General features: G+C 51.9%; 1 protein-coding gene across 2 annotated transcripts; it reads left to right on the forward strand.

Annotated features, from left to right (window-relative positions):
- Window positions 1–5,439: 5,439 nt before the first annotated feature.
- PTOV1 (PTOV1 extended AT-hook containing adaptor protein) lies at window positions 5,440–15,146 on the forward strand. Of its 2 annotated transcripts, none has more exons than XM_079119497.1 (13): window positions 5,440–5,824; window positions 8,439–8,576; window positions 8,687–8,769; window positions 8,841–8,898; window positions 8,985–9,092; window positions 11,078–11,233; window positions 11,874–11,963; window positions 12,078–12,151; window positions 12,225–12,282; window positions 12,857–12,961; window positions 14,398–14,595; window positions 14,672–14,741; window positions 15,019–15,146. In XM_079119497.1, the coding sequence occupies exons 1-12, from the start codon at window positions 5,654–5,656 to the stop codon at window positions 14,681–14,683; spliced, it is 1,251 nt and encodes a 416-aa protein (XP_078975623.1). In that variant the 5' UTR covers window positions 5,440–5,653; the 3' UTR covers window positions 14,684–14,741; window positions 15,019–15,146. The 2 variants fall into 2 exon arrangements, with proteins under 2 accessions (XP_078975623.1, XP_078975624.1); XM_079119498.1 differs by having other exon boundaries at window positions 5,516–5,539.
- The last annotated feature ends 503 nt before the right edge of the window (window positions 15,147–15,649 follow it).

Raw genomic sequence — 15,649 nt, forward strand, 5'->3', positions numbered from 1 at the left:
GGAGGGGCTGAACGCATCTAGAGAAGAGCAGGTAAACCGGTAGGTGGCGCACACCTGTAATCTCAGTGACTGGAGGCTCAGGCAGGAGGATCTCAAGTTCAAAGCCAGCCTCAGCAGTTTAGTGAGACCCTGTACTGGGAGAAGGAAAAGGTGGGGTGAGCTAGGGATGTGACTTAAGCGCCCCTGAGTTCAATCGCTGTACCAAAAAAAAAAAAAAAAAAAGTAGAGAGGGAGAGAACAGCAGGTAATAAGGAAAATGTACAGACTCTAGGATGCAGCAGCAGGGCCTAGTAAGGTCAGAGGTCATAGATTTGCAGTTCATTCATTTGAAAACACAAGTTGGAGTCATGCCCTCTGAGTTGGTGGGAAGTGGCCAGGTGACTCGATGTACTGGTCTCTCTGAACTATAAGGTTTCTGTTGAGCTGCACCTGAAGGACCCTTTTGAGAGTTAAGTGAGAACTCCGTTTCCTGGTTAGTAAATGTAACTGTCCATCATTGTGGGTCATTCTTTGATAGTACACCTGGAGGGAAGGGCAAGTCGAGTGGGGACAGTGTAGGATACATGAGGTAAGTAGATAATGGCATTAAAGAGTCCTCTCCCTCTTGTGCCCCTGACGGAGGTGGGTCAGGCTCCTCCCTCTAGCCCTTCACCCAGTAACCATCCATACCTCCATGGGGAGTACACACTGCCGTTAACTGCCTGGGACTGGAAATGGGGCCATGCTCCCACTGTGAGGAGCTGTGTCACCGTCCACCCTGCAGGTGGTTCTTCAGTTCCTGCTCTGTGCTGGGTGTGTGGGCTACAGCTGTAAGGTAGACATGGTCTTCCTCAAGAAGCTCCCAGTCTAATCACAAGTTCCGATGAGAAAGTTGAAGGTAGACGATACAGAGCTTGTGGAGCATGTATCAGGCAGACCTTTATAAAATTTAATCATACATCATTTGTAATTGCAAATGAAAATGAAAAAGTAACCCAAGACAGAGATCCAGCTACTGTCATTTCTCAGTATGTTTTTATTTGTTCATGTGTCTCCATGTCTTTATCTGTCATAAATAACATTCCTCCTATATGTGCTCCCAGTTCATCCCTTTAGTAAACTCAGACTGGCAGTTCACTTTAAACAAATGCTGGGTAAAACGGTTATTTGTAAAGGACATGCCCATGTCAGGACAGGCCCCATGTAGTGCAATAACACCTAAGTTGCAGGGGCTGGAAATGGTAAGGGTAGGTTTCTCTCATGTTGCATTCAGTGTCAGCGTGGTGCCAGGCTGAATTCACATATGTCAAGGTGGGTTTTTAAGTTATTATTTTTGTTTGTTTGTTTGCAGATCTGGGGGTTGAACCCAGGGCCTCATGCAGGCTAGGCAAGTGTTCTACCGCTGAGCCACACCCTTAGCCCTTTTTAAAATTTTTATTTTGAGATGGGGTCTTGATAAATTGCCCTGGCTGACCTTGAATTTGCTATCTTCCTATCTCAGTTAGCCCAGATTACAGGTGTACATATGTCATTTCTGCTTATTTATTATCCTGCTCAACCACAGTGGGTTCACTTGCTGAGCAAGTAGAGAGTTAGAAATACATGGCAAGTAGCACTAATTAACATTTTAACACTTTATGTGTTACATTTTAATCAAGACTCTTTAAACGGACATTTAGCTCCATTTAGAACAAAGTCCTTTTCTTTCAGTATTGGTCTCCTAGTTAGCATACAGCATCATATTCTTGTATTTTACTATGTTCACAAATCACAATGCGTGACCTCACTTTTAATTAAGCCTTTAAGTGACTTGAGAGCCTAAACACACTTATGAAGCAAACTGAGAGCTGATTCTTCCTAGGCTTTTATGAGCTTATCCATTTAATCACTTATAGTTGCTTCGCTTGCACTTAATTTGACAGCTCTTTTTCTTTCTCTCAACTCATGTTCATTCTTTCCATTGTAACCTGGTTTGCATAAGACAATTCTTACATTAATATTTGGTTAAATTATTATTGGATTAAATTATTAACCTAAGAACAATCAGCATACAGTTTGGGAACAACTACCTCACAGGAAGTATATAATCTGACAGATGGGAGCAGGGCTGCTAAGTCATAATATTGACCTGATAGCCTGTGCCCAGGTTTTACAGATGAATTGGAGAGTTTATTTCAAATTGGCAGACTTGGGTAGGTGACATGATTTCAGAGAGCTTTACTACAGTATTACTGATAGAATTGCAGCCTACATTTTCCTTTCACCTTTTGACATCAGTTTCCAGTTTGGTCACCCTGGAGTGCATCTCTCTCCACGTATGTATAGTCCTAGGCATTCATCCCCATGTGTGTCTTGATGGAGTCTGAAGGAAAAAGAGGTGTTAACTAGGTAAAGAACAAGAAGGATGGAGAAGAGCTTGAGAGATGATCTAGAGAGGGCAGCAGGGGACATGACCAGGAATTTGGATTAATTTTAAAGACATTGGGAAGCCATTGTAGGATTTGATTGGAGGAGTGAGTGTTAAAGTGACAAAAGTTAGGTGATATCATCCAGGTAAGAGATGGCTTGGACCGATGAGAATGGGGAGAAGAGAGGATTTGGAAGCTCCTGTCTCTATTTTCTCTCCTCTTTGCTATAGAGGTACTGTTCATATCTAACTTGCTGTCTGTCAAGGAGCACTGACTCACTTTTTGGCTACAATCCAGGTCATATTCTGGGCTCAAGCTATTCCTCTGGAGCCCTTGGGCAGGAGGCTTAGTGGGGCAGGGAACTGGCCTGGCCTAGGGGTTCTCCCTATTCACCTGCCACTCCTGTGCCCTTTGCTGGTTGCTCCACATGGCCCCAAAGCTACAGGGCTGGAGTGACCAGTTCAATCTGCACACAACACACATGTTCCTCATCCATTCAAACACTGAGGACCATTGGTTTCCATAGCCAGACCCCTCTCGCCTACATTCTTTAGTCAACATCTCAAACAGAAATGGCAATTCCCTCCCTAGCTGCAATTAGTGTCACTAATTCCCTTCCTCATGTCAATTAGTAGTACTTCTATGCAAGCCAAAGCCTGGTTCTTCAGCCTTCCCTCTCACTCTCTCTACACAAATCCTTTGAGCTTCAGCTTGAAAATCAGTTGTGAAACTGACCACCTCCACTGCAGCCATCCTGCCCTTGATTCATCCTGTCGGTTCCTTTTGTCCAAATTATTGCCGCAAACTTTCAATTGTTTTCACTGTTATTTTCAACATAGCAGCCAGAGGGATCCTTTAAAAAAAAACCTTCCAAAAGTTATTCTTCAGTAGATAACATTTGTATATGGTAAGAGAAAAATGAACAGATTCTCCATTTCATCCCTGTGTACCCCACTTTATTCACCCTACATCTGCCTTCTCTCTTCAGAGCTGACTACGGATTCTTGCTGCTTCTGTAGACCCTTTTTTTTTTTTTTTTTTTTTTTTTTGGTACTGGGGATTGAACTCAGGGGCACTCAACCACTGAGCCACATCCCCAGCCCTATTTTGTAATTTAATTAGAGACAGGGTCTCACTGAGTTGCTTAGCACCTCGCCATTACTGAAGCTGGCTTCGAACTTGTGATCCTTCTGCCTCAGCCTCCTGGTTGGGATTACAGGCATGTGTACCACCATGGCCGGCTCCCAGTCTTTTTTAAATCACACTCACACACACACACACACATATTGTTATGTGGTGTTGAGGATCAAACCCAGGGCCTCATGCATGCTTATTGAGTGTGCTACCACTGAGCCACAACCCCAGGATCCCCAGCCCTTTTTTGAAAATATTTTTTTATTTGTTCTAATTAGTTATACATGACAGTAGAATGCATTTTGACACGTCATACATAAATGGAGCATAACTTTTCATTTGTCTGGTTATACATGATGTAGTTGTGCAGGTCATGTAAACATATATGCACATAGGGTAATGCATTCTACTACCATTCCTACCCCCAGGTCCTCTACCCTCCTTTCACTCCCCTCTGTCTAGTCCAAAATACCTTCTTCAACCCCACCACCCCCAATTGTGAATCAGCATCCACATATTAGAGAAAACATTCAGCCTTTGGTTCTTTGGGATTGGCTTATTTGGTTTAGCGTAGTATTCTCCAGTTCCATTCATCCATATACCAGCAAATGCCATAATTTCATTCTTTATGGTTCCCCAGCCCTTTTTAAAATATTTTATTTAGAGACAGGGCCTTGCTGAGCTGCTTAGGACCTCCTTAAGTTTCTGAGGCTGGTTTTGAACTTGTGATCCTTCTGCCTCAGCCTCCCAAACCTCTGGGATTACAGGCATGTGCCACAGTGCCCAGCTCTGTATAGTTATAGTGAGATTCTATACGTTCTACGAATGATTTGTTTGCAATGGGAGACTATTGCTCCTTGCTAAAAATCTTTTGATGGTCACCCAGCAGAGGCTAAAACCCAAATTCTTTGGGTTTCTACAGAACCCTCCTGACATACCAGTTCTCCTTTACCTCACTCTGCTCTCGCCTTCCTCTAAGGATTTATGTGTTTGCTGTAACCTCATGTAGCATACTCTTCCGTCTTATCTCGAATTGTGGGCTGCTAAAGGTCACTTTCCTAACTCCCCTTGTTAAATTTTCCCCATGGTCATCAGCCCACTGACCTGTGCATTTGCTCTAGTCAACAAGCACCGCAACTTCTGATATTTGTTTTCCCCAATGGATCACGGGCTCAATGAGGGACCTGGAGTAATTTGATCATCGCAATATACTCACTGCCCAGCACAGAACCAGTCAGGGTACTAATAATAGGATTTTTTTTCTTCTTCTTCTTCTTAAAAGGTAACGAGTAGTTACTGTGCCAAGCACTGGTCCTAACATTTTATTACATTCACTTGATCCTCATAATCTCTCTAAGTTGGATATTATAATACTTGAGGAAGAGAGACTGAAGCAAGAAATCGTATGCAGCGACTAGTAAATGGCTACGCAGTCACTTAATTTTAGTAAAGCGAGAGTCAATCAACGAATAGCGGGTGAGACGTGAGTGGCAGAAGCTTGGGGGCGGCGCAGGGGGTGGAGCCTGGGAGCGCAGCCTGTGACTGGAGGAGTTTCCAGGGCCCGCTGGGAGTTGTGGTCCCCTACCCACCTAGCCACGTCACCCCTACAATCCTTAAAGCCCTCCCCTTGTGTGTGGTGCTACCCTTACCCTCGGCGTCTCGGTAGCGGCCCCCGGGCTGTAGGTGAGGTTCCCCGACCCCCAACTGGGAGCCGATTTGGTATCACCTGGTGCCATCAACCCCCTACCACCCTTTGGTACAGTCTTTGGCTCCCGCCACGCCCCCACAGTTGTTTCTCGTACCTCGGACCTACTCCCTCCCCCCATGCCGGAGCGGCCCATAGTATCTTCCTATTGCCATTCTTCTCACACACCTTCTTTTCCAAAGGTTCCCCCAGCCCGTTTTGGTACGGCCCGACCACGCCCCCTCGCGGACGCCGTTGGTACGCGCCAGGCTCCCCCGCTTGCCGCAGTGGTTTGGCCGCGGCGACCCCTCTGGCAGTGCGTCCCTCGCGCTTGGTACGGCTCAGCCCGTCTCCCCCGAAGCCGCGCGCCCGCGCCCCTCAGTCGGTGGAGCCCGCAGTCCCCCGAGTGGCCCGTGTCAGCCCTCAGCCCGCTCGGCCCGCGTTCGCCATGGTCCGTCCGCGCCGCGCCCCGCATCGCTCTGGCGTTGGGGGCCCTCTCGGGGGTCGCGGCCGTCCCCCGCGGCCCCTCGTGGTGCGTGCGGTCCGCTCGCGCTCCTGGCCGGCCAGTCCTCGAGGCCCGCAGCCGCCGCGGATCCGGGCCCGTTCGGCCCCTCCCATGGTGAGCCCCCCGCCCTTTTTCCAGAGCCTTCCACGGCCCCGCCCCCGCCGGCCCCTCCCCCGAGATCACGCTTTTGTCCGAGGCCCCCTCCTCTCCGGGGTCTCCCTAGTGGCCGGAAGGGTGGTCCCGCCCAGAGCCGGGTTCCCCCATGGAACCCCCTGTGGTACACGCCGGGCTCTCCTCTTTGTTACGCGTTTCGGCTGCTGTGGGGGTGGGGTACGGGGGCGGGGTGGGTTCAAATTACTGCTGACTCCGCGGCCCTATTTAAACGCGGGTTGGGGGCGGGCGGATGCCGCCCGGGTTGTTTTTCCATTTGAAAAGTTGGTCTCTCCTTGGGCAGGAAATCTGGAAATGCGTGAGGGGCTGGGTGACGGCGGCGAGTAGGGGCGGGGGCAGCGTTTTGCACACGCGCACCCAGATGTTGCAGCCGGGGGCGTTCTCCCCCGGTGCCCGAATGATGCCTGTGGCATGCGCACCTAGAATTTGCACCCACGTCCAGATGTGGGATGTCTTTATGAATTCCAGTGAATCCAGACCTTAAAGGTAAACATTGGAGGTATTTTAGGCTGCACATACTTCTCCAGACTCGAAACGTGCACATTCTTTTCAAAAATCGTAAAAAGGTTTATTTGGGGGCGGTAAAACTGTACACCACGGCGTTTCACGTGCAGTCAAACCGTGCACACTTGTCCACATGTGAGACTTCCCCTACGCTTGTGCTCAGGCTCACTTAGTACTTTGCCCAGACGTTGACCATGGCCGCGAGAGCTGAGGCAGCTTTATTCAAGCCTCAAACATTTCTTTGCCGCGGTTCTGAAACAGATGCTTAAACTCTGCTCATCGTCCAGTTTACACCTTTCACTCCACTGCCTTCCCATCTAGTTGCTCAAAAGTGCTTCCTAAATCCTCAAACGTGCATTGGAACGCTTAAACTTCCCTCCAAATCCCAACAGAGCTACCCTATGCAGTAAATAGCAAATCAGCACAATTTTACACACACTTACCTAGATGAGAGATTTCCTTTGGGGTTGCTTTTAGTGTAGACCTTAAATGTGATCCTCCTGATTCTATATGTTCATCCTGAAGTTGCAGGTGTAGGTAGGTACAGATCCAAATATGTCAGGTTCTTAGGACTCTGTCCTTCTAGACAAGCAGACCTTAAGTGTGTTGCTGGATCTTATATTGGGCCCTTAGAAAAATGTGTTCACCTGTTCTTAATTTAAGCTCATCTGTGGCTGTAAATGCATACGTTTGTGGCCATGTGTTCTGTCCCAGAACATGTATACAGTTTAGGTAGCCCAGGTCCAAGCACACCCTAATTCCTGGGCCTTATGTATCATAAGTACACCCTCATCTCCCAGGACTCCTGCAGCTGTGTTTTACCTACCTTTGCTCAGGTGCTGAGCCTCCCAGGTGGGTAACTGCAAACTTGGGCCTTCAGGACCTGTTCTCTGTCCCGGACACACTCCAGTCTTAAGCACACCAATGCTTTCTTATACTGGAATGTTCTCGTTTTCTTCTTCTTGTGTGGTTTTTTTTTTTTCCTCCAATGTATCTCTGGTCCTTTCTGGTTTTCTTCTTGATCTTGTGTATTTGCCCAAATCCCAGATTCACTTGTCCAGGTGGACAGCATGCTTGCTCATGTTTTTCTTCATTTTAAGCTCTGATAAGATAGGAATTTTTCTGCTTGTCATTATTCTGGGATAAAAGGATCTCTATATGCTTTAATAAGGAATGTAGAAGATACCCGTTAGTGATATGATGAAAGGTAACCACCTTAGAAATTTGCTTCTTACCTTCTACTGAGATTCTCACAGGTTTCCTGCTCCCAACCTCTTTCTAAAACTTTCCCTTGTTTGCTTGATGTGTTTGGTTTAAAAAAAGAGAGTTTAGAGAGCGTCGTGTTAGAATAACTTGTAGCTTGGTTTGGCTATACTGTGCCTTCTGGTGTTTTGTGAGCATTTTGGTGTGACTCCTCCAGGGTTGGTCGTAACCCTCTTCCAGATTCCTCCCTGCTTTTCCTGGATGGCTCTGTTCCTCCCTTGCCTCCCTGGGTTCAGCAAGAAAGGCCACCATCTGTGTAGAAAGGTTGGCACAAGCTAGCAAGGGTGTTTGGACTTTTTCCTGAGGGTGGTGGGTAGTCTTAGAAGGGTTCTGAGTATTGGAGGGACAGGACCAGCCAGTGTGCAGGACATCCCACTCAGGGGGCTCCCACCTGGCCCTGCTGGGTACAGAAAACCCCTAGACAGCTGGCTTTTGAGTTGGGTCTGACAAATTGTTCAGAGGATGAGTGGTGGCATCTTCTAAAGGGGCAGAATGGCATTCCAGACTGAGCACAGCTGGAGTAGAGGCTGGAGGGGGAATAGGCTGGTGACTTTCAGGATCCATTTGGATCAGTGTCGTGTGACCAGTGGGTTGTGGGAGAGAGGGGTGGAGAAAAAGGACATGGGGTCAACCTTGAGGGGTGTTGACCACTAAGACAAGGGGTTTGGCTGGGACCTTGGGAGTATCTAGCAGGGAATTTGAACATTGGAACATCCCCTCTGGACTGTGTTTGGACTGCCTGTCCTGGAAGTTCTCCCGGTCTGAGTTTCCTCACCCCTCTCTGCCATAGGAAGGTGCTCGGGTCTTCGGGGCTCTGGGTCCCATTGGGCCTTCCTCTCCGGGCCTCTCCCTTGGGGGTCTGGCCGTAAGTGAACACCGGCTCAGCAATAAGCTGCTAGCTTGGAGCGGAGTCCTGGAGTGGCAGGAGGTGAGCAAGAATTTGTCAGCTTCACTGGAGTCTTTGTGCCTGGCTTAGGTGGGGGATGGCCTGGGCTTCTAGCTTGTGTCCTATGACCCCCATCTGCCTCACTCCCACAGAAACGCAGACCCTACTCTGATTCTACCGCAAAGTTGAAACGGGCCCTGCCCTGCCAGGCCTATGTGAACCAGGGCGAGAACCTGTGAGTACCTGGACAGGGGACTGGGTGGGCTCATGGCCAGAAGGCGCTCCCTGACCTGCTCCTTCCTGCAGGGAGACCGACCAGTGGCCACAGAAGTTGATCATGCAGCTGATCCCGCAGCAGCTGCTGGTGAGACTCCCTCCAGCCCGCCTAATCTACCCGCCAGAGCACCCCATGCTCTGGTGGTGACCCAGCTGTCGCCTTGTTGCCCCCAGACCACACTGGGCCCCCTGTTTCGCAACTCCCAGCTGGCACAGTTCCACTTCACCAACAGAGACTGCGACTCGCTCAAGGGGCTCTGCCGCATCATGGGCAACGGCTTTGTGAGTTGGGCAGCGGGTGGGCAAATCTCTACCCAAAGTGCAAGGCAGGGTTTGGGAGTGGTTGTTCCCCTGCATGTGTTTCAGTCTCTCTTTTTGTGGTATTGGAGTTTGAACCCCAGAGTGCTTTACCACTGAGCTACATCCCCAGTCTTGACACAGGTTCTCAGTAAGTTGCTGAGGCCGCCCTTACACTTGGGATCTTCCAGTTTCAACCTCCTGAGCTGATGAGAGTACAGGCGTGCACCTCCATGCCTGGCTGCTGTTTTCCGTCTCTTGAGAAATTCTCAGTAGGGCCAAGAGAACAGTACTTTCCCCCCTTGGGTCTGTCTCAGGCCCTAAGAGCTTACCATTGGGATGGGAGTGAGTAGAGGGACCTGGGCGGGACCTGGTCTGGCCCTGTTGGGGTCCAGAACATGCCCTGAACCTGGTAAATGGGTGTGGTTGGGGAAAAGGAGCAGGCTAAAACTGTGTGTTGGGGCTTAGTTTCTTCTTCCCTAAAATGAGGCTACTGAGGCTGAGAATATGGCTCAGTGGTAGAGGGCTTGCCTGGCATGCATGCATAAGGCCCTGGGTTCAGTCCCTAGCACTGCCAAAAGGAAAAAAGGGGGATTACCAGTAGCCCTTACTTCATGGGGTCTCTGAGAGGATGGAATGTTTGTGTACAGTGCTTGTAACAGTGACTTGAAGTAAATGTGAGCTGGTAAGACTGCCAAAGAGTTTGGGGTTTGGACACAAGGCAGGTCAGGAAGTGAGTCCCCTTGGAGTTCTGGGCCAGAATGTCCCCTTTTTAGGTCCTGGTTTTGGCAGTGGCCCCTGGCCCCCTCAAAGTTGCCTGGCTGTAGAAGGTTTGTTCTGGGGGCATCTACTTATGATACCCAGAGGACATGGCTCTGGGCTCATCCCCAGTCCCTGTTTCCTTTGAATAGTTGGCCCCTCCCATTCTCTGCCACCTCCTCCAAAAATGCCATTTGTGCCAAGACCCGTCTAGGTGGCTCTCCATTCCCTCAGGACCTAGTCACACCATGACTTGTGACGGTGTGAGGTCTCCTAGCCAGCAGGTCCCCTTCACTCAGTACCTGGTGAGGGTGGAGGTGTTGGTCCCCAAGACCCAGACTGCTAGGAGATGGGCATCTGCACATAGTGTTTACAGTGCGACCTGGGATGTCCCTGAGTAGGTGGATCCTGCACTGAGGTCAGGATCTGGTTAGGCTCCTGGTTGTGGTGGGGCATACCTGTAACCCCAGTGAGGTAGGGGGGTTGCAAGTGAGGCCAGCCTTAGTGACTTAGACCCCACCCCTTAATATAAAAGTAGAGTACTTGTCTATCACGTGCAAAGCCCCAGGTGGAATCCCCTGTACCCCCACATCCTTAAAAAACAAGTTGGGCAGATAGCACAGAGCCAGGTGTTCTAGGAGGCAGACCATTGAGGTTGGCATGGACTTCCTTTCTCCAGACACATGTGGGATGTCTTGTCAAGCTCGTCTTCCTGCCTGCCATCGAAGACATTAGAAGTTCATGTAATGAGCATTCACATAGTACTTAGTGCGTGCACTGTTGTTAACTGTGTTAAAGATGGGGAAACAGGTGACTTGCCTTAGCACCCCAACAAGGACGTAGTAGAGCTGTGTTTGTACCAGCAGCCTGGCCTGATATCTGTGCTCTTAACCACAGCCCAGGCTGCTGTCATCAGGTGACCCAGGCCCTTCCTGGGAGCCACCCAGGTTCTGCAGAAGTGTAGTCTCTCAGGAGCCTCATACCACAAGTATGGGTCCAAGATGCCAACCCAGCCTGAGTCAGTGCAGGGTAGGGGAGATGCCGTGATGCAGCATTCTCTTGGGAAGGTATACTGTAACCACAAGCCTGCAGGAAGACCACGGCCTGGACTCTGATGACCTGTACTCCTCTCCCAGTCTCTGGGTAGCCTGGAGGGGCGAGTGGCTCCTCAGCAGTGCCTGGGGTTCCTGACCTGCTGGCCTCTCCCCCAGGCGGGCTGTATGCTTTTCCCCCACATCTCCCCCTGCGAGGTGCGCGTGCTCATGCTCCTGTACTCGTCCAAGAAGAAGATCTTCATGGGCCTCATCCCCTACGACCAGAGTGGCTTTGTCAACGCCATACGACAGGTCATCACTACCCGCAAACAGGTCAGGTGTGCCAGCCAAGTGCAGCCTGGCCCCCCAGTTGGTGGACATGGGCAGCTGCACTCATCTTGGCAGAGCATGATGTGACAGTTGGAGCAGGAGCATTAGGGGAGCTCTGGAGTCCGTGGCTCATCTCCATCAGGGCTTGTCAGTGATTCTTTAAAGGGCTGGAGGGACAGTGGAGGTCAGGTGCTGGCAACAGAAAAGCCTCTGGAGCAGGGTGGCAGCATTAGGTGTGGCTTGCTCCTCAGAGGGAGGGGTGGTGTGGAGGCTCAAAGGCTCTGGAGGGTGACGTGTCCTGGTTGATGCTCATGCCTGTCAATTACTGATAGTGCTGCCATTTCTCAGAAGGGCACCAGCTTTTACAACAAATTACAGGCCCTATGGGCTTTGTACACGAGGTGACAGGAAAAGACTTGTCTCAGGACAGTTGGGAATCACCAGGAAACATTCAGCAGGCAAGGGGGCATGGCCAGCCCTGAGATTCCCCTGGGGCTGTGGTCAAGGCAGACTGAGGTGGGAGGATAGGTACAGCTGGAGCTGACAGGCCAGGGCAGGAGGCAGGCTCAGGAGCCCTGCGACAGTGCTGCAGTGTCCAGGGAGCCTCTCCTGGTGCACAGCCCACCCTGCCTTTTCCTTACAGGTGGTGGGACCTGGTGGAGTCCACTCTGGCCCTGTGCAAATTGTCAACAATAAGTTCCTGGCATGGAGTGGTGTCATGGAGTGGCAGGAGGTGAGCCCTAGCGTGCTGGGGACCGTGGGACCAGTGTATTTCACTCTGGGCTTCAAGGGCTGCTGACATCTGGTGTCCCACCCCTTAGGCTTCTCTCTTTCTCTGTCCCCAAAGCCTAGGCCTGAGCCCAACAGTCGGTCCAAGAGGTGGCTGCCGTCCCATGTCTATGTGAACCAAGGAGAGATCTTGTGAGTGTTAGGTTTGGGAACAGAGGCTACCTTCTAGCAAGACAGACTCCTGACCCTGCCCTTGTGCCCGCAGGAGGACTGAGCAGTGGCCAAGGAAGCTGTACATGCAGCTCATCCCACAGCAGCTGCTGGTGAGTTGCAGGAGGGCAAGTTCTTAACTGGTGTGCCCATGTGACAGCAGCCAGCCGAGGCATCAGGGCCATGGGGGGCAGCAAGGGTGCTCCCTAAGGCACTGGCTCTTGAGTTGCCAGCTGGAACAGCAAGCCAGGCCATAGGTGGAAGCACAACATTCACAGAGGCCTTGGGCTGTGCGGCCTGTCTAGCAGGTGGAGTAGGGGTGTGGACAGCAGGGTTGATAAGGCCCCCCCGTGGCTGAGTGAGGTCCAGACTTGGTGTAGGCTGCGGTGAGGGAAATGAGAGGCAGGGCAGAGGTGGCCTGGACCAGATGGTAGCTGCCGAGAATAGGCGAAGTCGAACTGAACCTGCATTGTTGGGGCTCCCTTGGCACAGGGCTGGGTGAGGAATAGGAGGGGGGTGGGACTCTTGGGTCCCCAGCATTTGCAGAGGTGACATTTTTCTGAGCAGGTAAAGGCACACAGGAGAGCAGGGTGGCACAATATTAACAGGTTGCCATTGGCTGGTGTGGGAGGTGGGTGACCAGAATGAGGGGCCCATGGAGTCAGCAGCCCCTTGGCTTTCCCACAGACCACTTTGGTGCCACTGTTTCGGAACTCCCGTCTGGTGCAGTTCCACTTCACCAAGGACCTGGAGACGCTGAAGAGCCTGTGCCGGATCATGGACAACGGCTTTGTGAGTGGGGCCCACACAGGCAGAGGCAGGCCACCAAGCAACAGCTTGGAGCCTCAGGGAACGTCCAGCTGGGGTAGGAGGAGGCTACTTCTGGACTTGGAGACAAATATGAATGAATAAATGAGTGCGACTTTCTGCAAGCCAGCCAGAGTGGTTGTGCCCAAAGGAAGGGGGCATGTGCCCTGCACAGGCACCTGTGCTGCTCCAGACAAATTCCCTGGCATTCTAAGCTGTCCTGATTCTGTTACACAGATGGGGAAATGGGCCTGGGACATCTGCCTAAGCTGGTATGGATTCCAGGCCCACCCCTATAATGCTGGTCCCAGGGGCTGGTGTCACTGACTATAGGCCCTACGTGTGGTCTTCCTCGTGCTCCCCCTACCCCCTGCCCAGGGTTTTCCAATGGGAAAACTGGGGCTCTGAGCTTAGGTCCCTTCCCAGACAGGAGGTCTTTCTGCCTCCAGCCTAGATCCCAAGCACCTGGGATTGTCTTGTTGGCTGGTTTTCAGCTGAGTCTTTTCTTTGGACCTGTTTCCTCACTGAGGTGAGGAGAGTGGCCTTCTTTGCTTCTGAACCCTCAACCAAGGATGTCCCCCTTCTGGGTACTTTCCATGCCTGGATGACATCTATCCACAAGTCACCACCATATTTCCCTCTACATTAGTCTGTAACGATAGCCACGAAGTTGTCCTTTTGAAGGTATGGTTATATAGGTTTTACAGGTCTCTTGGGAAATCTGTTTAGGCCCCATCCCTCTGTTGGCTCTGGTAGGGACAGGCACAGCCCCTGCCCAGGAGCTCCCCAAGAATTTCCTCCTGGTACCCTTGCACCACAGCCCTGAGGCAGTACGCAGGGCTGAGTCCTTTCTCGTTTGGGGGGGGGGGGGGGGAGCTATAAGTCCCTCCCTCTCTTGGCCCTGGTTTTACCTCTATAATGTGGGAAGGGTAACTTCCTGTGCAGAATCCAGTGGGATCCATCAGGGACAGCCACGATGAACCCTTGGTCAGCCATGTGTGTCTGAAGTCTGCCTGAGACCTGTGGTCATGGAAGCTTGGCCATGGTGGGGCTTTGGTGCCGTCTCCAGCAGCTTTGCTTCACTTTTTCCTGGTAGGAGGCCAAGTTTGCAGGAAGTGGAGGCATGGTGCTGGTCTGTTCTGATGGGCTCTTTTGGAGGCCTCCCATGTGCCTGCCCCTCGAGCCTCAGCAGTGCTTGTTACCCACAAACTGCTGGGCCATTGCATGGAGGCCTGTTGGTTCTGGTCCACTCATTGATCTTGGCCTTAGTCTCCTTGTCCTCCAGATGGGGGCTTCAAGGCAGGGCAGTGGGCAGCACTGGGCAGGCAGTATACTTGCTGGCCCCAGCTTGGGGCTGAAGGAGGCAGTGTGTGGGAGGAGCAGACAGGAACCACCTGTGAAACGTACCCCGTGCCCGCCAGGCTGGCTGTGTGCACTTTTCCTACAAAGCCTCGTGTGAGATCCGCGTGCTCATGCTCCTGTACTCCTCGGAGAAGAAGATCTTCATCGGCCTCATCCCCCATGACCAGAGCAACTTCGTTAATGGCATCCGGCGTGTCATAGCCAACCAGCAGCAGGTCCTGCAGCGGAATCTGGAGCAGGAGCAGCAGCAGCGAGGGGTGAGGCCAGCCTCAACGCCTGCCTTGCACCCCCTACCCTCCCTACTGCTGACTCTGCCCCTCACTTCCTCTACAGATGGGGGGGTAGTGCCCCTCCCCCAGGCCAGGCCCTCCAGGAGTCACAGATGAGGTCCCTGCAGAGACTGGTGAGTGGCAACCCTGTTCAGTGCAGATGGATCTCCTCCTCAGACTTTCCTGGGGTGTTGGGAAGAAGCAGGGTGACCCTGGCCTGGGGAAGACCAGAGAGAAACACTGCGGTCCCCAGTGGTCTGTGCCACCTAGGAATACTAGCCCCACCCTGGCGGGGAGTTGGCTCATGGGCAGCAGCTGCCAGGCCTAGGTATGGTGAGGGCTCTTCCCACAGTTGCTGGGGCTGCTGAGGTGCTGTGTCCAGCCCCTTCCACTACATCCCCTGCCTCCCAGGTCAGATGCCTCTGTGCTGGGGCCCCTGGGACTGCAACTGCCCAGCAACACGGAGGACAGCGTCCTGAGGTCTCCAAGGACGGTCTCCATCCCTTTGCGTTTCCCCAATAAAGTCTTTTAAAAATCCACCTGTCACCTCAGCTTGCTGCCCAGATGCTGTGGCGGGATCAGACACCATGGCAGGAGGTTGAGCCCCTGTCCTGGCAGCAGTCCTCACCTGAGTGCCTATGTAAGTTCCCAGCCCTTGAGATGCTGGTGGTGTTCACTAGGGGCCTGGAGTGTCCTTAGCAGGGTGCTAGGAAAAGCTGTGGCTACTGTTCGGGAGTTGCTTTTTGAGATCCCTGTCACCCAAGGTGGGAGGGAAAGGACCTCCAGAGTTACCTGGCATGGGTTCTTCCCTAGCTGTGACAAGTGGGGAAGGGTGGTTGGTGGCCTTGTGTCCTGGGGCCTTTGTATCTGTTCTCTGCATTTCCAGCACTTGCTGCTAGGGCCTCGCAAGTAGTGCTCCTGGTTTTCTCTGGAGTTTTGACAACTTCACTTAGCTGTAAGAAAGTATAGGCCAGGGGCATTTGGGGGTGCTGGGGGCGGTTTACTGGCAATTGAACTCGGGGGCACTGACCACTGAGCCACA

The sequence above is a fragment of the Sciurus vulgaris genome, assembly GCF_902686455.1.
Source record: "Sciurus vulgaris genome assembly, chromosome: 17".
In the NCBI taxonomy this organism is placed as follows: domain Eukaryota; kingdom Metazoa; phylum Chordata; class Mammalia; order Rodentia; family Sciuridae; genus Sciurus; species Sciurus vulgaris.

Bases quoted from the DNA above. Each gene is read 5' to 3' on its own strand.
- PTOV1 (XM_079119497.1), top strand. From the start codon at position 5,654: ATGGTCCGTCCGCGCCGCGCCCCGCATCGCTCTGGCGTTGGGGGCCCT. The intron at 12,283-12,856 runs GTGAGTTGCAGG...GCTTTCCCACAG, and splicing joins TCATCCCACAGCAGCTGCTG to ACCACTTTGGTGCCACTGTT. The intron at 12,962-14,397 runs GTGAGTGGGGCC...CGTGCCCGCCAG, and splicing joins GGATCATGGACAACGGCTTT to GCTGGCTGTGTGCACTTTTC.